At 39.9% G+C, this 24232-nt stretch overlaps 1 protein-coding gene across 1 annotated transcript; it reads left to right on the top strand.

The window, feature by feature from the left end:
* The first annotated feature begins 1453 nt into the window (after positions 1–1453).
* Zkscan8 (zinc finger with KRAB and SCAN domains 8) lies at positions 1454–23459 on the top strand. The gene is made up of 8 exons (XM_090356241.1): positions 1454–1935; positions 2809–2938; positions 5071–5159; positions 5450–5558; positions 6436–7385; positions 16873–17742; positions 19856–19972; positions 22325–23459. The coding sequence occupies exons 1-6, from the start codon at positions 1519–1521 to the stop codon at positions 17545–17547; spliced, it is 2370 nt and encodes a 789-aa protein (XP_090212367.1). The 5' UTR covers positions 1454–1518; the 3' UTR covers positions 17548–17742; positions 19856–19972; positions 22325–23459.
* Positions 23460–24232: the final 773 nt, after the last annotated feature.

Here is a 24232-nt window from a genome sequence, read left to right as displayed (position 1 = left end):
TTAAAGATAAGTTTCGCTTCCAAACTACACCATCCATCAAATTCCACCCCCCACAAACACACACATACACTCTTTTAAAAAAAAAATTTTTTTTTTAATTGTTCAAGTCATTTTGGTTTTTTTAGTGCATTAGGAAAATGGCAGTGTTTTCAAAGTTTCAGGATAAGGGGTAATTTAATTTCAGGCTACTAGCAAATTCGATTTCAAGGCACTAGGGAATATTTTGCTTACTTAATTTACTAAAGCTAACTGAAGAGGATTATTTGAGAGAGACCCCTTCTAGTCATTTTTGTCAGTGTGCTTTTAAGACTGACACTCCCATCTCTCAAAACGTTATCTGAAGTTTGATTAGTTTGACTAAGGTATATGTATTTTTTTTTTTTTTTTTTTGCCAGTAGTGGGCTTGAGCTCAGGGTCTGAGCACTCTCCTTGGATTTTCTCAAGGTTAGAGCTCTACCACTTGACCCTCAACACCATTTCTGGCTTTTTTTCTATGTATGTGGTACCAAGGAACCGAACCTGGTCTTCGGGTGCATGCTAGGCAAGCACTCTACCACTAGGCCAAACTCCCAGCCGTATGTAAACATTATTACCAAATATATGCTTCTGAAATTGCTATGGAAAATGTGATGGGTGATGGATTCTGCTAGTGCAACTGGAGATAACTACAAAATAATATTTGCTTGATTTACTGTTCTTTCATTTTTTAAGGCCTGGATAATCCCCCCACCTCCCCAAACTTAACTAGACTGTGAATGCCTCTTTTACATCTGTTGAAAAAATACTGCCGTCGAAGTTGAATGTTTTTTATTTTACCAGTCTTGGGCTTGAACTCAGGGCTTGGGCACTGGCGGTGGGTATTTCTCAAGGCTTAAATACTCTTTAACACTTGAACTGCAGCACCAATTGCAGTTTTTTTTCTGTGTATGTGATACTGAGGAATCAAACCTGGGACTTCATGCATGCTAGGCAAGCACACTCTCAGCCTGAAGTTGAGATCCAGAAGCATTAAAATAATCTCTTAAGTTTCTAAATCAATAAACATGACTTACTCTTGAAGGAGAATATGTAACAGTCTTTATACACAGATGCTTCCCACCTTAATACAAATATGTACATTCTCAAGTACCCCAACCACCGAATCTTAGCATCTTCGATTAAATGAGCAGAACTGAAGTTAAGCACAGAATTTCAGCTAAACTTAGTCTCCATGAGTTGTTTCTCCTCTACATCCCTAGTCAGAAAGGAGGCAGGAGTTCTTTATGGGTGGAGTGGCAGAAAATTAAAGGGGCCACAGGCTATTTCTGGAACCATGAAGACAATCATTTACGTAGCTGAGCTGAACGTGATGTCCTGGTAGGGAAGGGGAGCTTATTAAGATACTTTAGTAAGTTACTCTGACTTTTTACTTGCTCTAATACTTTGTCATTTCTTTTCTTCTGCAAAGTACCTTTGAGGACTTCAGAGGGTTCTTGTGAACACAGTGGAAAGGAGCTACCTTAGCTCTTCTACCCCTAAATGGCTGCAGAATCAAGAGAGCCTCCAGCCCCATCTCTACCCCACCAAGCTCCTGAGGAAGATCTGGTCATTGTCAAGGTAGAGGAGGATCATGGCTGGGACCAGCAGTCTGACCTAAATGAAAGTAACCCTCCTGGCCACGAACTTTTTCGCCAGCGCTTCAGGCAGCTGTGTTACCAGGAGACGCTAGGACCCCGGGAAGCACTGATTCAACTCCGGGCCCTTTGCCATCAGTGGCTTAGGCCAGACTTGAACACCAAGGAGCAGATCCTAGAGCTACTGGTCCTAGAGCAGTTCCTGACCATTCTACCTGAGGAGCTACGGGCTCTGGTTAAAGAACATCAGTTAGAGAGTGGAGAGGAAGTGGTGACCCTGTTGGAGGATTTGGAAAGACAGATCGATATACTGGGACGGCCTGTAAGTAGAACTTCACATGCTGGGACTGTGGGATTCCTGGAATCTGGGTCGTGGGATGGTGGCCCCACTATGGGAGAGCAAATGCTAAGCATTGGTTTCTTTTGGGTGAGTGTAAAACTAGTTATGTACCTCATCCAATATTTGTAGAATTTTGTAGTGGTTGTTTTTTTAAAGATATAGTTCATTTTTATCCTTATAGAATCTCAATAACTGTATTACTATTCCTATATTCACCTCATAGGAACCTGACACTTATAGAACTCAAATTACTTTACAGGAACACATAAAGAATTAAAGGTGAATATGAATCAGAGCTCAGGCTTCCTACTTTCCTTATCTAAAATTGTTTTTGCTTTTTGGTTTTTTTGCTACTATATGGCACTACTTATAAGTTTCTATTTGTTATTCTTTATTTTCTGACTTAGGAGCACAAAATATATGGATTCCATGTAGCATGGAGGGCATCAACGGAAATCTTTTCTTCTCATGTTACACAGAAACAATGCTTTTCTGAGCTATTTGACTTGTATTCCTTCTGACCCTTAAGAAATAAAGGGGGGGCCGGGAGTTTGGCCTAGTGGTTAAAGAGCTTGCCTACCATGCATGAAGACCCGGGTTCGATGCCTTGGTACCACATACATAGAAAAAAGCCTTGAGAAAGCCCAAGGACTGAGTAGGCCCTGTTAGTTCAAGGCCCAGGACTGGCAAAAAAAAAAAAAAGAAAGAAAGGAAGGAAGGAAAAGAAAGAAAGGCGATTTTGTTGTCTACTTCCTAACATGAATGCCTATAGGTGGCCTGTTGACCATTAATATTATTCACTTCACTTCTCAAAGAGATTCCTTATCATCCAGCTGTCTCATTTTTCCGCCCTAGGTTCCAGCTCGTGCACATGGCCATAGGGTACTTTGGGAGGAGATAGTGCCTTCAGAATCTTCAAGTACTCAACTCCAACCTATGTCAACCCAGTGTAAATCTCCAGTGCCTCAAAAGCCTCAAGAAAGTGGTGAGAAACCAAATTTCATTGTTAAGGATGGGAAAAGTCTAAAGGAAAGGCATACATCTATAGTCCCTGATCAATATTTAGGCTTCAAATATAGGCTGTTCATCTTAGTGGTCAACTTAAGAACAAATTAAACAATTCTATAGTCACATATTTATGTTACCACTCTGTGTTTACATCATAGACATATTTGAGATTGTGCTGACATCATGCCACTTTATTTGCGACTATTTCATATTTCAAAGAAGAGTTAATAAAATGAGCACAATTAAATAAAATATAGATCTAATATTAATCTAGTTCTCCATCCATATTTTGCTGATTATCCCTCTTTTTGGGGTGGGGGGGTCATGGGGCTTGAACTCTGGGCCTGGGCACTGTCCCTGAGCTCCTTAGCTCAAGGCTACCGCCCTACTCCTGGAACCACAGCCCCGCTTCCCACTTTCTAATGATTAATTGAAGATAAGAGTCTCATGGCATTTTGTGCCAGGGCTGGCTTTGAACCGCAATCCTCAGATCTCAGCCTCCTGCGTAGCTGGGATTACAGGCATGAACCACCGCACCAGGTCCCCCATAATATTCTTTTGTCCAGAGTCTAGCTTAAGATCACAGTGTGCAATGAGTTATCTCTTCAGTTACCTTAATCAGCATAGGTCCTCAGTCTTTCTTTTCCCTTCAAAATCTGGACATTTTTTAAGAATTACAATGGTGTAACATGGCTGCAATTAGGTTTGCTTGATATTGCCTCATGTTTAGATTCAATATCAAGAAAACACTGGAAATATGTCCTGTTACGATACTATCTTGATGACAATATTATTATTGCTCAGTTGATCACTGTAAAGTTACCATTTTCCTCTTTATAACTAATAAGTAACATGGAGAAATATCTAGAGTTGGCAAATACCCTAGCCCTCATCTAACTTTTGCTAAAACTCTAATCCGCTACTATGATTTTCTAACTGTGTGGTTTCTTCTACAGTGATTTATTGTTTAAGAAATAACATTCCTCTCTTCTTTTATTTGTTTTATTTGTTACTTTTGTATGTTTTTGTGCCAATACTAGGACTTAAAAAACTTGCAGCTTGGTCAGTTTCTTGGCTTTCCTGCTTATTGCAGGCAGGCACTCTACCACTTGAGCCATGCTTCCAGTCCGACACTTTTGGCTGGTTAATGATGATGTCACAGTGTGTTTTGCCCAAGCTGACTTTGAACCACTGTCTTTTCACTTTCCCACTCCTAACTAGCTAGGATTATAAGTGTGAGCCCCAGCACTTGGCTAATTATTATGTATATTTTTTTTTAGTTATCAGATTGGGTTTATAAACTCCTCCTTATTCCATAAATGGCTATTACTGTCTTTATTTTATACTGAGATTATCTCAGATCTGACCAGAGGAAACTCCTTGGGTTTTATTAGCCCATGTGTCTTTTTGACATTTGTTTCATCTTTTCTTTTTTTTGAGGATTTACTTTCTTATAGAATAAGATGTTCCAATCTCATCTTCCTCTGCATTTTGTATAGTTTAACTTGTTTTATGTAAGTCAAATTTTAATATTTTTAAAAAAGAAGCTTAAAGCACTTTCGATTAATAATATAATTCTTGTCTGAAGTCTTAAAGCTTGTTGCCCAAGGTACATGATAGTTGGATATAATATTGATTTTGGCAAAAAAAAAAAAAAAAAAAAAAAAGTTGCCTGATACCTACTAGAAGGAGATACTGGCAGCCATGGTAGACATTTCAGAAAAGTAATTTAAGTTAGTAAAAATAAGTTGGTTTTCTCCTATTCTCCTGAAATCTTTTGCTAGAACATCAGGACCAGAGAAATATTATACATACACACAAAAATAGTAGTTTGGGCAGTAAAGAAGAAATTGGAAAGCAGTTCCTGTTAGGAAAACAGAACATTTTTGATATTGTACTGTAACTTCAGACTAAGTTCAAGGACACCAGAATGGAGGTTTTCTGTAGGCAACCATAGTTTAGGACCCAGAGTCAAGATGTCAGCACTTTATATGCAGAACCTTCGGGTCTATATGTGCTAGAATACAATTAATTTGTAGTGGGTGAATGCTGGCTACTACAACCACAGACAGAGTCCGTCTCATTCATAGCTTCTTTCTGCCCTCTCAGCCATGTCTACTCAGAGTCCTACCCCTTCCCAGAAAGGAAGGTCTGGAAACCAGGAGGTGACAGCTACACTTCTCACTGCAGGATTCCAGGTGAGTTACTCTCCTTTTCACTAAAAGCTCACATCTCTTGTTGGAAGCATTTGGGGCATCCATCCCATGTGTGTAACTTTCAGTAGCAGTACCTAGTCAAGAACACACCCAAATGCTTTTCCTAGTGACAGATCAACCCCAATAAATGCTTTTCCTCCCAGCTATTCAGATCCTTCCACAAGTTCCAGTCCCATACCTCAATCCTCTCCCACTAGTAGGTTTGTCTGACACTCTGGATTTGAACTGTGAAACAATTGCAGGCCCCAAATGAGGGTCTTCTTTTGTTTCAGACTTTGGAGAAGATCGAAGACATGGCTGTGTCTCTTATTCAAGAGGAGTGGCTTCTTGATCCGAGTAGAGATAACAGGCCAGAGAATTACAGAAATATGTTCTCCCTGGGTAAGGAGAGCTGTGCTTATTATAATTTAAGAACTTTTGTTCTTAGTGTAAATGAACTTTATAGAGGAAATAGTTAAGTTTAAATTCCAAGTCCAGAGTTGAGATTTCTTGAGGTCTAAACCAGTTCCTTTGTTTTCCAGTCCAGGGATTGCTTACACTTTATTCCTGAATGTTATTCTCTTTGCCAGTTAGAAATGGACATCTCTATAGTTTCCATAAGATCCTCAAATATATATATATATATTTGAGGAAAATATATATTTTATATATATATATATGTATACACTAAGTCTGTCATGCTTTTTCCTTTTTCAAGGCATTACCCATTTCTGTCTTAAATTTACTAAAATTTCTAACTTTTAGTAGTTTCATATTCCTTCCCATTCTGGCTTCTACTTCAAGGTAGAGCCCTTTTCAACTTTAGTCCCCATTCAGTAATTCCCTTTATTGTGGCCCCTTTTCCCCACTTGGCCTCTATTATATCTCTCTCCATTATGAAGCCATTTGGAAGATAGAAATTTTTTGTTTATTTCAACCATTTCTGTGTACTTTTCCCTTTTCGGTTATTTTCTATGAACATGGACACTAGAAAGTGACATTGGCTTGATGTATGTGTGATTTTTTTTTTTAATGGTTTTGGGGCTTGAACTCAGAGCCTGGGTACTGTCCCTGAGCTTTTTTCTCAAGACTAGCACTCTACTTCTTTGAACCACAGTTTCATTTCCAGTTTACTGGTGGTTAATTGGAGATAAGAGTCTCACAGACTTTCCTACCTGGGCTAACTAAGAAATGTAATCCTTAGACCTCAGCCCCCAGAGTAGCTAGGATTATAGGCATGAGTCATCGGTGCCTGGTATATATATTACTTTTATTTCAGGTGGTGAGACCAGGAATGAGAACAAGGAATTAGCTTCAAAACAGGTAATATCTCCTGGAATCCAGCCACATGGAGAGACAGCTGGCAAATGCAACGGGGATGTTATCGGGGGTCTTAAGCATGGAGAAGCCCGGGAGCCTTTGGGCAGATTAGAGAGGCAGCGGGGAAATCCCACACAAGAGAGACGACATAAATGTGATGAATGTGGAAAAAGCTTTGCTCAGAGCTCGGGGCTTGTTCGCCACTGGAGAATCCACACTGGGGAGAAACCCTATCAATGTAATGTGTGTGGCAAAGCCTTCAGTTACAGGTCAGCCCTTCTTTCCCATCAGGATATCCACAACAAAGTAAAACGCTATCACTGTAAAGAATGTGGTAAAGCCTTCAGTCAAAACACAGGCCTGATCTTGCACCAGAGAATCCACACTGGGGAGAAGCCGTATCAGTGCAATCAGTGTGGAAAGGCTTTCAGTCAGAGTGCAGGCCTTATTCTGCACCAGAGAATCCACAGTGGGGAACGACCTTATGAATGTAATGAATGTGGGAAAGCTTTCAGTCACAGCTCACACCTCATTGGACACCAAAGAATCCACACTGGGGAGAAACCCTATGAGTGTGATGAGTGTGGGAAAACCTTTAGGCGGAGTTCACATCTTATTGGTCATCAGAGGAGCCACACTGGGGAAAAACCTTACAAATGCAATGAGTGTGGGAGGGCCTTCAGTCAGAAGTCAGGCCTTATTGAACACCAGCGAATCCACACTGGAGAAAGACCCTATAAATGTAAAGAATGTGGGAAAGCTTTCAATGGTAACACTGGCCTCATTCAACATTTGAGAATCCACACAGGAGAAAAGCCCTATCAATGCAATGAGTGTGGGAAAGCATTTATTCAGAGGTCTAGCCTTATTCGACATCAGAGAATCCACAGTGGAGACAAATCTGAAACTGTAGGAGTTTAGGAAAAGCTTTGATCCATAGTTTCAAGATCATTTAACATAAGAGAAACCATACACTGTCAGAAAGATCTTTCAATGTAGTAAGGAAGGCAGAAAGTTGGTCATTATCTAATGACAAAATCTTTAGTGGTGTCAAAGAATAGATCTGCAGTAGTTTGGGCCCAGTGCCTTGAAAGTTGATTCGCTTGATTACTTTCTTTGAAAGTGTATGGTGGAGCACTAGTCCTGACAGCTGATGAATCCTTTAGAATTAAAAATAGCATTATACCAAGTTATTAGTCATGACTTGAGGCACTAAACTTTGTGTTTTGGGTGAGTAGCTGTAGATTTGAGAGCAGCTGCTGCCCCTAGCTTCTCTGCTCTCATTTCCTGTGAGCCCCTGCTCCCATTTATTCCCCTGAAGGTGTCTTTGTAATTTGTAGTCTGATCTAAGAAGCTGTTCTAGAGTCCAAAGCAGCCTCTCTCAGTGATGCTTATATTTGTATTTAGCTTTCAAAGATCCTAGTTCTAGGGAAATTTTTGCACTTAAACATATTTATGCTTAAGTGTTCTTTTTTTTTTGTAATCCTAATTTTCCTTGTAGTTGTGAAAAATCCGTGTTCCCATGCAAACTCAGAATGCTATATTTTGAACAGCATTCCAGCATTTTTCTTCACTTACCATTTTTACTGACCACTGAGTCATCAAGTGTCGGTCCTTGTCCCTCACCACCCCAGTCCCAGTACCTGTGTCAGCAAAGTGGACACATTAGTGATGGTTTTGAGAGTGATGCAGAGAAAGAGGTGAGTGGAGACTCAGCCTGGCTGTTCCTGAGCTCGGGTAACTGTCCAGGGTGGTGATCTCTGATTCGCTTTCCACCTTCTTGTGTACACTGGTACAAAAGATAGTTGCACTGCCCCAGTTGTGGTGTCACATAGGAGAAAAGGGAGATGGAGGAAGGGGATTATTGAAAAAGACATAAAATCTCTTACAAAGAATATACATCATCCCTTTTAGGCCACTACAGTACTGCTCTCTCAGGTTACTGTCGGGTTGCACAGATTTCATAACTAGATGGTTTTTCTTTTTGCTAACCCAGATCTATCTTCCTAGATGGCCTCGGCACATCACCAGCCATTCTCCATCTATTTTTTGCCATTCATTTGTATATCATTAATGTCAACAGTGGTCATTTGTCTAATCCCTACCTACTGGCTTTTGGAGCCAGTGTACTCCCTGAGAACTGGTGTCCGAACTCTCCCAACAAAAACATACTATGAAACTTGACATCACCAGATAGAGTTTAGTCCTTGAGGTCTTAGGTATTCCAAGTGTTACATGAGAAGTTTCCAGTAACATGTCAGATCTTATGCATTGCAAATGAGGTGTCCTTTAAATTGAGTAGTCCTACTTTAAAATGCTATTATTCTGATGGTATTGCCATTCCTCCAGACATTTGGAAGTTCCTGTTTCATCGACTAGGCAAGAAAACACTATTCCTGTATCACATTTTGGTTTTGATCATTTGATTAGCCACTTACTTACTTAAAATAGCATAACTTTTGTTTTCCAAAATTGACCCTCGCACATGAAATTATTCCATAAGCCTATTAAAAGAAAACTGTGTGGGTTTTCATGAAAACTCCAAGAGAAATAACACAATATTGCACTGTGATTATCCGAAAAAGGATAATAGTTATGCTGTTTTATGATTGATATGTTAAAAAAAATCAGTCATAGATTCTTACCTCATAGAGGTCTACCTTTTGAGTCATAAAATCTTGATAACATCTTTCTACCTCTGTGTGGCTCTCCTTTGATCACGAACATACCTACATCTCCTTCATCGAGCTGTTGTACTTATCTGCCACTTATCCTAGTTTCTTTTACAGGAGTCTTTTTCATTTTCTCTTGTAACCATTTCTCCCTTCCGCTACCCCCTTTCTCCCACATATAGATTAGCATTTCTAACTCCCCATACTTGACTTTTCAAGAAATCAGGCACAAGATAACTAGTTCTGCCTGAATCCTTACTCCCTGCTTGGGTTGTGCCTTACCCCTGTAAGAGAAAAATTCTGCCTGGAGCCACTGCTACCTTGTATCCAGATATTATATAGGATGGCTAATTTTTGAGAGGGAAAAATAAATAGGTGTGCACATCTGTGTGTATAGACCCACCTTTCTCCTGTGTTTTCAAGGAACACTTGCCTTTGATTCCAATAGATACCTGTTTTAGCAGAGCATCATAATGAAATGCCCGTGGATGTAGTACTTCTTTAGGCCCTAGTACCCACAGTAATTGTGGCCAGATTACTAAAGTCTCAAAATTACTAATCATCTGGTGGTAATTCAAATCAATGAAAATATTACAACTAGGAAAGTTAGTGTATGTTTTATCTTGGGACAAATGTGAAAAAAGATTGTCACTTAAAAGCTTTCAAAGCTCATTCATATATATATATAAATAGCCACATGGTATCAAGGATAATAATTTTTTAAAAAGAGGCTACAGGTTCATAGAATTTTAGTATTAGAATATTACTGATCAGGCTATATCACATTAATTTGAGCTCTTCCCTATTAAATGGAAAATACTATATCATTTATATTTTTATGCTATCATTGACCTCTTCGCCAAAACTTTGTTCTCCTATCTTCAGTTAGAAGCTGACATAATGAAGTGATTCTTCAATAACTCCTATTGTTTTTTAGAGAACTGACCAATATCAGCTAGGGAGTGGTACAACAAAGCTGCAAACCTACACGAGCTAATGTTAGAGCCTGGGTGCTTGACCTCTATACTACACAGGTATAATGAACATGTAATTCCGGACGGCAATTATATATCCCTGCGTAAGGTATCATATAAGACAGTACAGATCCATTACAATTACTGGAAAATAACTGAAAATAGCACTTTGGGTTTATGGTCTTCAACTTTTAATGCTTTTCAGCATGAGAAAGCTAAATCATAAATAAAACAAAAGTAATGAGAGGATAAAACAGAATAACTTACAAATTCAAATATATTTACTTTTGAAACTGACTAGAGAAAAGGAAATTGTGAAAAGACATAAAATATCTTACTTCCAGGCTGGACAGGTACCCAGTTAAGGCAATAATAGTGAGATGATTTGTAGCCTAAAATGTGAAAATTCTGGCCACCTCACCCATTCCCAACAATAGTCCTATTTCTCTATTTTCCCCAGTTTTTCAAATATATAGTTTATGTTTTCATACATTGTCTCCTTCGTTCTTAAAACTTACTAATTTTCTCTTGTGTTGTGAATGGGGCTTGAACTCAGAGCAATGTGCTCCTACTCAGCTTTCTTGCTCACAGATGGCACTTGAGGCACACTCAGCATTCATTGAAATGTCCTTAGAATACCAGTAAGTAAGTAGTATTAAGATTTTGAGGGGGAAAAAAAGGAAGGTTGTTTTTTTGAGATATAGTCTATGTAGTCCAAGCTGATCTGGAACTCAGTGTATAGCCCAGGTTGGCCGCAAATTCACAATCTTCCTGCCTTAGTCTCCTAACTGCTGGGATTACAAGCAGGATCCACCATGCTCAGTTTCATTCCTGCCTTCTGTAATTTCATTTACATTTCATATTGTTGAATTCCTCCTGCATGTCAGGATTCCTTTTTTCCTTCAGCTTATGAAATCCTGTAAGGCCATTTGACTCAACTATCTGGCTTTTTCTTTATTAGTCTTTTTTTTCCTCTTATACACCAATAATCTCTATATCTTTTTGTTACCCACTACTTTTTCTGAATTCCTGTCTATTCATTTGTCTATTTTATATATTTGAGGAACTTCATATTTCCTACCATGTGTTTCATATCTGAACTTGTGGAATTTGCCACAGGTTCTTATATGACCTTGCCATTTTTCCCTTGACCTCCAACTCACTTTCAAATAAAGCAGCATGAGCATTCAGTACCTTTCATATTTTTCATTCCAATCCTGACATTACCCTTTCTATGTCCAAAATTTTGCTGTTGATCTAATCCTTAGTTGTCTTTCGACTTGCTTGATGTTTTACATTGTTACCAGTCCCTACAGTCTTCCATGCATGCCTACATCCTGTAAGGTCTGGGTTGCTGTATTTTATTTTATTTTCAGTTCTCTTGCTCTTAAAAACCATGTGTTGGATATATCTTCGCAAATGACAGTCAAACTATTCTTATGGTATCTCATTTTTTGCTTAACACCTGGCAGATAATTCTTATCAAAGTAGTGATGTTTATTCCAAGTTCTCCCATACCTTGCCTTACATGCTTCACCCAAGTCAGCTTTCATGATGGTCCAGCATTCTCACCTTCACTCATCATTGCATCCATGCATCCTACAGCCTTCATACAAGCCCTCACCTCTGTGCCTTCCTCATGCTGTTCTGTTTGGCTTGGATCACTCTTTGGAGCTAACTCAAGTTCACCCCTCCCTATAAAACCTAGGTTTCTTTGTGTCTCCTGAGTGAGCTGTCCCTGATTGACTTTACTTCACACTGAGCCCTCATTCTGTGCTGCTTCAGCACATATCTTTTGAGTTTGTACTGTGATCCATGCACTTAACTGCTATGTTACTCTAGGATCATTTTCTAGCAGTCTGATGTAGTTTCACATCTGTATTTATTTCAACATTTAAATTGTAAGCTCCTTGAGGGCAGAAATAACTTTGACATTTGTATCACTGCACCCTCTAGTGCCTAGTACAGTGCTGAGCACATTGTAGGTGTTTAATAAAATGCTTGTTCAATTATTGTGTGGATTATTTGTGGCATAATCTATAGAAATTTTAATTAATTTCCAAGGATGTCTTCTATCACTTTGTATTCTCAAAAGTACACGCCTAACCAGGCACCAGTGGCTCACACCTACTAGCTACTCAGGAGGCTGAGATCTGAGGATAGCAGTTCAAAGCCAGCCTGGGCAGAAAAATCTGAGACTCCACTTAACCACCAGAAAACCGGAAGTGGTGGTATGGCTAACAGTAGTAGAGGGCTAGCCTTGAGCAAAAGCGCTCAGAGACAGCCCCCAGGCCCTGAGTTCAAGACCCATGAGTAGCCTGCAAGCTTTTGCAGTAAATAACAGCTGTTTTGGAAATCTTGAACTCAGGTATGGTCTATAGTCTTTAGAAAAACACAGGGTACATACAGAGGTGGCTTTCTGAAGACTAGAGATAGATCCTGTGGCTCTGGCTGAACTTGTAGAACCCCAAATAGATGTTTCACCCTGTAATGCCTTTATACTCTATGACTCAGGGCAGGCCTACTGTGAGTGGCAAATTCTAGTAGGGTGGGGATTATGCTCAAGTGCAACTTTCCAGGAAAAATTTACTTTCCCTTTTTTTTTGTTTTTGTTTTTTTGCCAGTCCTGTGGCTTGAGCTCAGGGCCTGAGCATTGTCCTTGGGCTTTCTCAAGGCTAGCACTCTACCACTTGAGCCACAGCACCACTTCTGGCTTTTTCTATGTATGTGGAGTGCTGAGGAATCAAACCCTGGTCTTTGTGCATGCTAGGCAAGCACTCTTACCACTAGGCCAAACTCCCAGCCCCTACTTTCCCTTTTCTTTTTGTGCCTATCCTGGGCTTTGAACTCAGACCCTGGGCACTGTTTCTAAGCTTTTTTGCTCAATGTTAGTGTTCTACCAATTGAACCACAGCTCCACTTCTGGCCTTTTAGTAGTTAATTGGAGATAGTCTCATAGACTTCCTCTTGAGGCTAATTTCAAACAGTGATCCTGAGATCTCAACAGCCTAAGTAATTAGGATTACAGGTTTGAGCCACCAGGGCCCCGCCCGGGGGGGGGGGGAGTTTTTTGCACAATTTATTATTACAAGAAATTGAGACTTCTTTTTCCCTCAGAACTTTAACCCTGGATTTTCCTGCTGTCTACATCAAGTCATAATTACAGATGTTTTCCTGGTACATTTAGTATCACTGCCCATCAGACCTTCAGCTAGCTTTTCCAAACAAAAGAAAAGAAAATAACTGGACATAAGTATAATAACTGACTAGATTCTTCCACCTCCATTTCTTGTGCCCATGGCATTTTGTCTTGAATGTAGAATAATTTATTTCAACTTGCCAATAAATTGTCAGCCCTTCATTGATCAATGATTTCCTTTCCTCTCTCACTCTCCTTTCTCTCCTGTTCCCTTCCGTCCCCTTTCTGGCATTACTGGCCCTTTTCTCTTGTCTTCCCTTTGCGTCTCTCCTTGATCACCTCCTTGGTCTCTGTTACTTTTTCCTTCCCTTCCATTCTTCTGATCACCCTCCACACACACACCCTTCCCCCTCAGAGACTTGTGAGAAAGAGAAGACATGCCTTTAACAATCTTGGTGCAGTCCTTTAGTGACATCCCTCCATAACGTATTCATTCAGAGGCAATAGTAGGGAAATTCACCTAGCAGACGAGCACGTTATCTCACAGCCTTTTGCAAATTAGCTGGACTTGACTGTGTCTCTCATGATTTTAGTTATTGTGCTATGACTATCTTTACCTTTGAGTAAAAGAATGTTTCTTTTACATAAGGATTCCCAAAGAAGAGCTCTTACAAAGGAATCAATGAATTGAAGACTCTGATTATTAGAAAAGTCGAGTGCATCTTTAGAGAAGTCAATGTTGACAGACCTAAGGATGGTATTAAAAAAAAAAAAAAGCTTCAGACTGGCCTGCTCTAGCTGGCTCCAGCAGCTGGATACACAATGCGGACTCCCTTACCCTCCTTCCTGAGAAATGCCAGTTTCTGGGAGTGGTAACAGCACTGCCAAAGGGTGGGAGTGCTTTCTCTCAAAGGGAAGAGGCTAAACTGTCTGGACCTAGCATTCCCTACCCTTCTGGAGGTGTAAGTCTTCTATAAGGAATCACATCTAGGCTCTTTTTTTTCTTATCTGACCTTGGAAATTTTACTTAGTTCTCAGTGTTATAGATGAAGAGAGGAGGGTTAGTGTCTCCCCTGCAGGATTAAAGGAAATAAAAAAGCGTAAAGTATTTTCTGTGGAATAATTAGAATCCCTTTCTTCACACCTCCATTCATATTAGCTCACGAACCACTGAGAAGGAAGCCTCCGGGGTCCTAGAGTAGATCACCAAGTGCTCGGGGGATTCCTTCGGCCTCTCTAGGCCGCCAGCTGCACTCCATTCCTTACTCCGTGGGTGTAATCGCAGTTTTCCAGGTGAGTTGCCTTTTAACTTCGTCCTACGGTTTTGCATAGCACCTGGAATGAACAGCCTCGAAGGAAGAGAGACGCAACGGTTCTTGCCAGATTTCCCCAGCCCTGTCCTTTCCTCCCTCGCTCCCCTTCTTTCCCTTTCCCTTCCATTCCCTTTCTGGAGCGCCTGGCCCTTTTCTCTTGTCCTCCCTTTGCGTCTCTTCTTTATCGCCTCTTTGGTCACCGTTACTTTTTCCTTTCCTTCCATTCTTCTGTTCACCCGCTACACACACACACACACACACACACACACACACACACACACACACACACACACACACACACACACACACACACACACACACACACACACACACACACACACACACACACACACCCTTCCTCCTCAGAGACACTGGGAGAAGATGGACTTTGTCGGGCCAGTACACACACACACACACACACTTCCTCCTCAGAGACACTGGGAGAAGATGGACTTTGTCGGGCCAGTACACACACACACACACACACACACACACACACACACACACACACACACACACACCCCCTTCCTCCTCAGAGACACTGGGAGAAGATGGACTTTGTCGGGCCAGTCATTTGGGTCCAATCTTCCCAGATTCTCCAAGGATGGTAAGACTCCTGTTCTCAGAAACGACCTTGTCTCATTTTTCTATTTAGATATTAATTTTTATTAGTCTTCTGTTCACATTCTTGCATTGATTTCTATTTTGTTTGTTTTAATAAAATGTCTTTTGATTGGGACTTTACTGTTTTGGGCAGAAGTTACAGAATTGGAGAGAGGAAGCCACAGAGATGAAATGTTATTTTCATCACATCAAAAATGTATACTTACAAAAGTTCTGAGACTATTTGTAGCATGAAAGAGGCAGAGATAATTATTGTGTCCTGGAATTGGAGATATGGATGGAAGGATGCATGGATGGATGGGTAGATATATAGATAACATTTGAAGTCAAAATTGAGTTTATGCACAAGTGATGAAAGAGTACCATTAGTATACTAAGTTCTCCACACATTCATTTGTTCTATAATGATGAAATGGGCTGATAGGACTCAATGAAATATTTACTCTGTTCAGTTACAAAGGATACAAAGCCTTCCTGTTGCTGAGATACTGTTTGTCTTAACAGTGACAGCAGCTGCAGTTGTGGCATGGTCAAGAGCAGTGCTTTTGTTGGCTGCATGTCTTTTCAGTTCAAGTAATGAAAAGCATATCTGTCAATGTTATGGTCATTTTTTCACATAATTTATTAAATTTCTGTTTCTTTTGACAATTGTATTTCCATGCTCTATCTCCCAAACTGCAAAATCTCTCCAGTTTTTGTTCTTTTAAATAAATATATATATGACTATAAAAAGTCTTCTAAAGCGTCGGGAGTTTGATCTAGTGGCAAAGTGCTTGCCTAACATGCACAAAGACCCGATTCAATTCCTTGGTACCACATACATAGAAAAAAACCTGAAAGTGGTGCTGAGGCTCAAGTGGTAGAACTCTAGCCTTGAGAAAGCCCAAAGACAGTGTTCTCAGGCCCTGAGCTCAAGCCCAGAACTGGCAAAAAAAAAAAAGTCTTCTAAAGTAGGAAATGTACATTTTTAAGACTGAGCTTCAAAAAAGGAAGGGGAAAAACAAGATGACTGGGAGGGTGTGGGGAGAGGAAAATGGGGACAAAAACATGAGAAAGGGTGTCAATGTATGAGAAGTAATGCACCTGCTACCTGACGAATGTAAGTGTAAACCCTCCGTACATTATCCCGACAATAAAAAAAAAAAAGGTTAAAAAAAAAGACTGAGGTTCAAATCTAGGACCTGATGCATGCTAGGCAAGCACTCTAACACTGAATTATATCCTAGCTTGTATGTACAACATATATATAATTTTTATTTCTTATATTGAGATAATTTGATAGACAACATGGAAATAGACTTTTGGGCCAGATGTTTAACATTCTATAATTTTACTCTGTCTTAGGACAAGTTGAATGAAAATGGGACTCATAGAGTCCCATATGCGTTGTGTGTCCTAGGATTATTTAGCATGATTTTTTAGAAGTGTGTATTATATTACATTCCCTTACTATCAGAAGATAAAGTATATTTCTAAAATCTTTATTTCAGGAATCAAGACCAGAGTTGTGAGCCAGTTATAGTCTTTGAAGAGAAGCTTCTTATAATGATGGACCCACACATTTCTAGTGTATATGAGGATTCTTTACAGAGACCTGAGTATGGGAAAGTCTCTCAGTATGAGAAACAGTTAGAAAAGCAGGAGAGTAGGCCCATCGAGGAAAAAAAGTTCAAGTGCAGTGAGTGTGGAAAAAAGTTTGCCCAGAGTTCAGGCCTAGTTCGACATCAGAGAATCCACACTGGAGAGAAACCTTATGCATGTGATCACTGTGGGAAAGCATTTAGTGTGCGTTCAACCCTCACTGTGCATGAAAGAATCCACACTGGGGAGAAGCCCTATGCTTGTAATGAGTGTAATAAAGCCTTCAGTGTAAGGGCACACCTGATAATACATCAGAGAATCCACAATGGAGAGAAGCCCTATGACTGCAATGAGTGTGGCAAAGCATTTAGTGTGAGCTCAGACCTTATCAAACATCAGAGAATCCATACTGGTGAGAAACCATATGAGTGTGATGAGTGTGGGAAAGCATTCAGCGTGAGTTCAGCCCTCATTAAACATCAGAGAATCCACACAGGAGAGAAACCATATGAATGTAAAGAGTGTGGAAAAGCCTTCTATGTGAACTCAGCCCTGATTAATCATCAGAGGATTCACTCCGGAGAAAAGCCCTACGAGTGTGGAGAGTGTGGCAAAGCATTCAGTCAGATCTCAACGCTTATACATCACCAGAGAATCCATACTGGAGAAAAACCATATGAGTGTGATGAGTGTGGGAAAGCTTTCCGGGGAAGCTCTAATCTTACCAAACATCAGAAAATACATACCAAAAGAAAGGGTCACCAGTGATGAATGTAGTGAAGACATTCTGGAGATCTTTTAGTGTACCAAAAGAAGAGTATGAATGACTTTTTAAGTGCCTTGATTGATACTTCCTTCCTGGGGACACTGGAGAAGTAAGAAGTCACAGAAATCAAATCTATCAGCACAATGTCCAAGGCTCTGAAATCCTAACTCCTTAGGTGCAAGTGTATAAGTCATAAGGTAAAAACCACTTCAAAATCATAATTCTGGGGCCGGGAGATTAGCCTAGTGGTAGATTACTTGTCTAGCATGCACATAAACCTGAGTTCAATTCCTTGGTACCACATACATAGAAAAAAGCCAGAAGTGGTGCTGTGGCTCAAATGGTAGAGCACTCGCTTTGAGAAAGCCCAAGGACAGTGCTCAGGCCCTGAGCTCAAAGCACCAGCCCTGGCAAAAAAAAAAAATTATAATTCCATAATGAATTTTGTATTGGTTTAGCAAGGATGGAATTTAATAATTTCAACATTTTATTTCTCTAAGGAATCTATTAGTAGAAAGTAGACTATCTCTTTAGGTAGATAATTCTTTTAAACCCAGAGCATCATACCTCTTAGGCAAGCACTTTGCCACTGAACTACATCCCAGTCCATAGGTACATAATTCTTTATGATTGTTCTTGCCTTGCTTAGACCAAAAAAAAAAAAAAAAAAAAAAAAAGCCCCAGATAAGCCATGTTCATTGGCTCATGCCTGTAATCCTAACTACTCTGGAAGCTGAAATCTGAGGGTTGTGGTTCAGAGCCAGTCCGGGCACTAAAGAATATGAGACTCTTATCTCCAATTAACCACTAGAAAATGGGAAGTGGGGCTGTGGCTCAAGGATAGGGTGGTAGCCTTGAGCTAAAAAGCTCAGGGACCACATCCAGGCCCAGGGGTAGTGTGGTAGCCCTGAGCTGAAGAAATTTGGGACAGTTCTTAGGCCCAGAGTTCAAGCCCCATGACCCACAAAAAAAAAAGAAAGAAAGAAAATCCCCAAATAACTAAGCACCTGTGGTTCATGCCTATAATCCTAACAATCAGATCTGAGGCTGAGATCTGGAGAAACATGATTCAAGCCTGGCCTACTGAAAAGTTTGCTAGATTCTCATCACGACAATTACTACCAAGATGTGGAACAACTGATAGAACATCAGGCCCTCAGTCAAAACCCCAGTACCACCTCTAAGAAAAACAGGGAAGGAGAGGGGAAGAGAGGAGAAAGGAAAGGAAAAGATGGAAGAAAGAAAGAAGGAAAAAGGAAAGGAAGGAAGAAAAAGCCTTAAGTCTTTGCTGATCAAAGTAAGCCCCTAAACCTGACTGAGATTCCTGAACCAAAACAAAGAAAAAAACAGTTGCCTAAGGAGATTCTTGGCCAGAGCTTCTGACTTCTCACCCTTTGCCTTCAGTGTTTCTCTAACTGTACTGGCAAAGGCTCATAGGTATGAGAATGAGACAAGCTTGGAGAGTGGTTTTTGAGTTGAGGTTAGCCTTGGGTTTTAAGGCAACTTTCAAGGAAATTATGTGAAGCATCACACCACACATCGACTGGGAGAGCTTGTATCTGAGAGATTGTAGAAAACTAATGAACTTACCTTAGAAAATGTTACTTTGTTCATGTTTTCCTGTTTTAATTTCTTCTACTTAACAGATTTGAAATCCTTTGAGCATTGAAATTTAACTCATGTAAGATGAATACCCATTGATAGAAATTGCAGATGGCTTTGGTCCACAATCTGGACAAGAAGGAAAGACCACTAAGAAGGTGAAATGGTGTTCACTTTTGAAGGAAGGCTCTGTGTTGCAAAGAGATGCACAATGTATTCTAAATTCTGTCAGCACTTCAGGCAGGCCAGCTATATAACACTCTTGGCTCTATAAAGCTTCTTTCTGGCATTGGTAGAATGCTGTCCCTTATGTCCAAGTAACTTTAGGCCTAGATATAAAGACATCAGAAGTCAAGGTCCTAGCTCTGTTGTGCTGGGGATTAAACCCAGGACCTCATATATGGTAAGCAAGTGCTGCAGTACTTAACTGCATTCCTAGCTGAAGCTCAAGTTGAAGAGATAAATCTTCACCCAGGACATGAATCAGGTTAGAGAACATAATGTATACACTTACAAGCAGAAAGGAAGATCTTCAGCAAAACACCAGAAAATTATCTCTGCTGTGTAGGCATGTCTTCTACTCTATTTCCTGCCTTTAGTAATTGAAAGAGATTGAGTATTTGAGACCATCAGTCCATTTATTTGGCAGTATTATCGATGCTTCCAGTGTTTACCTTTCTTACCCCTGATATCTTGGTTTGTTTCTAGGATAGAAGTTTGCACATAGAATCCTTTGGATAAAAAATATAGCCTTCTGGGATCAGCACTGAAGTAGTGTCATAGCCTACCCTAAGTCAGCAAACTGTAAATACTAAACAGTGAGTGGTAAGTATTCTGAACGCCTTGAAGGAGCAAAACTATTTTACAGACGAAATTAGTGAGTATAAGGCTGAGCCTCATACCAGGGAGTAAGGAATACAAGAATAAATGAAATAACACCCCACTCTTGGAGAACTTACTGTCTGTTTAGGGACAAGAAGATAAAATAGACTAGAGAATAGAGCAGTAAAGTAGAAAGAATAGAAATAATAAAAGGAGAAAAGAAAAAGAATACACCTGATTTACATTAACATATTTCCTGGTGGTTCTGCTCTTGGCAGTACCTTCTCTCCTATTTCAAAATAGGAGAGTTTGGCCTAGTGGTAGAGTGCTTGCCTAGCATGCACAAAGACTCAGGTTTGATTTCTCCATAGCACATATATAGAAAAGCTGGAAGTGATGCTATAGTTCAATTGGCAGAGTGACAGCCTTGAGGAAAAAGTCCAAGGACAGTGTCCAGGCCCTGAGTTCAAGCCCCACACCTGGCAGAAAAGAAAAAACAAACAAACAAAACAATATCTGGGCTCTTCTTGGCCCTGCACATTTTCCTATAAATTTTAGAATCAGCCTTCAAAAAAATATAATATATGAGAATCACAATTCAAAGCCAGGCTAGGCAGGAAGGTCTGTGAGACTCTTATCTCCACAGAGAAAAGGCCAGAAAATGGCACTCTGGCTAAACAGGTTGAGTGCCAGCTTTGAGCAAAAGGAGCCCAGGGACAGTGCCCAGGCCCAGAGTTCAAGCCCCAAGAGCAGCAAAACAAACAACAACAGCAACAACAAACATATATATGTGTGTATGTGTGTGTGTATAATGTATATAAATATGTATTTTGGGGTGTATATAGAGAGAAGTAGATAGTTTTTAATTAGAATTGAATTAAATTTTTATAGTAATCAAGAAAGAATCAACATTTTGGCAAGCCTTCCATTCCATAAACATGGTATAGCCTTTCATTTCTTTAGGATCATGGACAGATAGATACATAGATACATAGATACATAAATACATAGATAGGCAGTATTTTATTATTTTCTGTGTAGATGTCTTTAATAATCGTTGGTTTTATTTCTAGTTGGTATTTTTTCATGTAATTTGTAAGGGCAATCATTTTTTGTGTTCAATTTCTATATAAACAGGTCTCTAAAAAAGGTTTTGTTTTTATACATATCAAGCATTGTAACCTACTATAGATGGTGAATATCTCTTTTCAGAGATTAAATTTAAGACACTTGAGCAGTGAATTGAAGTTTCTGACAACTAAGAAAAAATCTAATTTGCTTATGATTTTTTTTTGTGGGTCATGGGGCTTGAACACGGCCTGGGCACTATCCCTGAGCTCTTCAACTCAAGGCTGCCACCCTATTGCAGGGTCTAGATGTTGTCCCTGAGCTCTTCAGCTCAAGGTTATCGCCCTATCCTTGAGCCAAGCCCCAGTTCCCATTTTCTAGAGGTTAATTGGAACTTAGAATCTCAGGTCCTTTTGTGCCTGGGCTGGCTTTGAACCTTAATGCTCAGATCTCAGCCTCCTGAGTAGCTAGGATTTACAGGCATGAGCCACTGTGCCCAGCTTGCTTGTGATTTCTTTAAAAAGCAAAGGAAATATACCAGATATTTACTTGAATTCCTTTCCAACTTTCAAATTTTTATAATCTCTCCAAATACATAATAAAATAACCTTGCTAATGTAAGGGTCTACTGTTCTCTATATTACATTCATAGAGGATCATGGATTCATATTGAATCTCCTCCATACAGGAGATTACTATATTAATACTATTAATACCATTCCTACTAATAGCTGTAATTTGATGTGAACTACTCTGTTCCAGGTATTTTTTCCTCAAAAAAAAAAAAAAAATGTTCAGATAGGCCGGGAGTTTGGCCTAGTGGTAGAGTGCTTGCCTAGCATGCATGAAGCCGTGATTTGATTCCTTGGTACCACATACACAGAAAAAGCCAGAAGTGGCGCTGTGGCTCCAGTGGCAGAGCTCTAGTCTTGAGAATGTCCAAGGACAGTGCTCAGGCCCTGAGTTCAAGCCCCAGGACTGGCAAAAAAAAAAAAATTCAGATACAATAGGAAAGAATAAGGTAATGCTCTTCAGTTCTATTTTGAGAATGTTAGCAAAAAAGAACAGAAAGCAGAAAAAAGAGCTGAGCATGGTGGCACACACCTGTGATCCCAAGAGAGGAAGCTGAGACAGGTGAATCACAGTCGTGAATCACAGCCTGGGTTACATAGTGAAACCTGTCTCAAAAAAAAAATTACAAAACGAAAAGATTTAAGAGCATATATTAATGGAAAAACAAACGTACAACTTATATAAAGCTCTCACCTACAAACACTTGGACTTCAGGTTGACTTTCTCTGTAGACTGTTCTCTTGGATGTCACATTTCGATCTCCCTTTCTACCTTTAAGAAAAAGAAGCCAATTGTGTGATTCACCTGTTCTTTCAGGGAGTGACTCATGACCTCAAACATGGAATCTGTTTAAAAACTTTCTGGATGAAGCCCAACTCAGAGGATGATGCCTAGGGCACTGTATAAGAAAACTTTTTAGCAGCCCTATATCGCATAAATCTAAATCATTTATCCAAGACTCCTTCTGAGTTAGCAGATATATTGACTCAAGCTAAAGAAAATATTTCTATCGGGTAAAGGAACTTAGACATCTCAGAGGATTCACTGTAAAATTTGACTGCTGGTGCTGGTAAAACACCCTCTACTCACGTTGCACAACATTTTCAGTTTCAACTCTAATAAAAAAAAAAAAGCAGCCTACCACTGTAAATAGAGTGGAAAAGATATGGGTCCGAAAATATCCTTCCCTACTAAGCCTTGCCACAACAGAAATTCTGACTGATGCCCTGTGTATCCAACTGGAGAAGAGCCCTGTGAATATCCTTAGCCCAGAAGGACCTTCAGTGTATGGGCTAGTCCCACCAAACAACACAGAAGTCTTCCCAGAAGAAAAAATAAAAAAAGATCCTATAAAAATGAAGAATGTTGCAAAACCTTCAGATTACTGGAACGATCTTGTCAGAACCATAGACCTCTTGTGGATATCTTCAGTGTGAGAAATCTTCTACATGGACTAAACATAGCAGGTTCATTTTAGACAGGAGTCTTATCTATGTCATTAGTGTGGTAAAAAGCCTTGAAGTACTGTGCTGGCCTAACTACCACCAACTCTGCACTGGAAAAAATAAAACCTGGGTGTGTGAAGAGTAAAAGGATCCATGGTAGTTCACACCTATATGAAGTAAAATTAACGATGCTATGGAAAGTATTCAGAAGCCAGCACTTATTAAAAGAAAATCTGCAAATGTAAAAGCATGTGTCACTAAAAGGCTCAGTTTATTCATCAGAAAAACCACACTGGAATAAAACTGTATACCAGTGACTGCTATACCAAATCGTTCAGTGTTGATTCAGTGCTTCAAGTCCATCAGGATTCTACATTGGAAAAGGCTTGCTTGCTTGCTTTTCTTCCTTTCCTTTCCCTTTCTTTTCTTTCTTTCTTTCTTCCTTCCTTCCTTCCTTCCTTCCTTCCTTCCTTCCTCTCTCTCTCTCTCTCTCTCTCTCTCTCTCTCTCTCTCTCTCTCTCTCTCTCTCTCTCTCTCTCTCTCTCTCTTTCTTTCTTTCTCTCTTTTTCTTGATTTTTGCCAGTCCTGGAGCTTGACCTCAGGGCCTGGGTACTGTCTTTGAACTTCTTTTAGCTCAAGGGTAGTGCTCTACCACTTGAGCCAGAGCTCCACCTTCAGCTTTTCTTTCCTTTCCTTTTCTTTTTTTTTTTTTTGGTGGGGGGGTAATTTAGTGGAGATAAGCCAGGGGCTGGCTTTGAACTTTGATCCTCAGATCTCAGCCTCCTGAGTAGCTAGGATTACAGGCACAAGCTGCTTGTGCCATGCAAAAAGCTCCTTTAATGAAAGCCTTCAGTCAAAAAAACAGATCTTTATCAAACATCAGAGTCCACCCTGGGTTGAAGCCTTATAATGGGGTCAAATGTGTGAAGACTTTTTGATCTATTATCCCTAACCAAACGTCAGAGAATATACAAGACATTAAACTTAATAATCAAGTACATAACAATGATATAAAAATTTTCTTGAATATCAACCATTGCCATTAAGAAAACTCAAAGTGCTCAGCACAGTGGCTCATATCTGTAATTCTAGTTACTTAGGAGACTGAGATCCCAGGATCACAGTTCAAAGCCAGCCCAGACAGGAAAGTCCATCAGACTTTTTTCCAGTTACAAAA

The sequence above is a fragment of the Megascapheus bottae genome, chromosome 22, assembly GCF_031878675.1.
Source record: "Megascapheus bottae isolate mThoBot1 chromosome 22, mThoBot2.hap1, whole genome shotgun sequence".
Classification (NCBI taxonomy): Eukaryota; Metazoa; Chordata; class Mammalia; order Rodentia; family Geomyidae; genus Megascapheus; species Megascapheus bottae.
Note: the sequence above shows the minus strand (reverse complement) of the source record. Positions and strands in the feature narration are given on the sequence as shown.

Excerpts from the sequence above, each read along its gene's own strand:
- Zkscan8 (XM_090356241.1), top strand. The coding sequence starts at position 1,519 with ATGGCTGCAGAATCAAGAGAGCCTCCAGCCCCATCTCTACCCCACCAA. Across the intron at positions 1,936-2,808 it reads TCGATATACTGGGACGGCCT|GTTCCAGCTCGTGCACATGG; the intron begins GTAAGTAGAACT and ends TTTCCGCCCTAG. Across the intron at positions 5,160-5,449 it reads TTCTCACTGCAGGATTCCAG|ACTTTGGAGAAGATCGAAGA; the intron begins GTGAGTTACTCT and ends CTTTTGTTTCAG.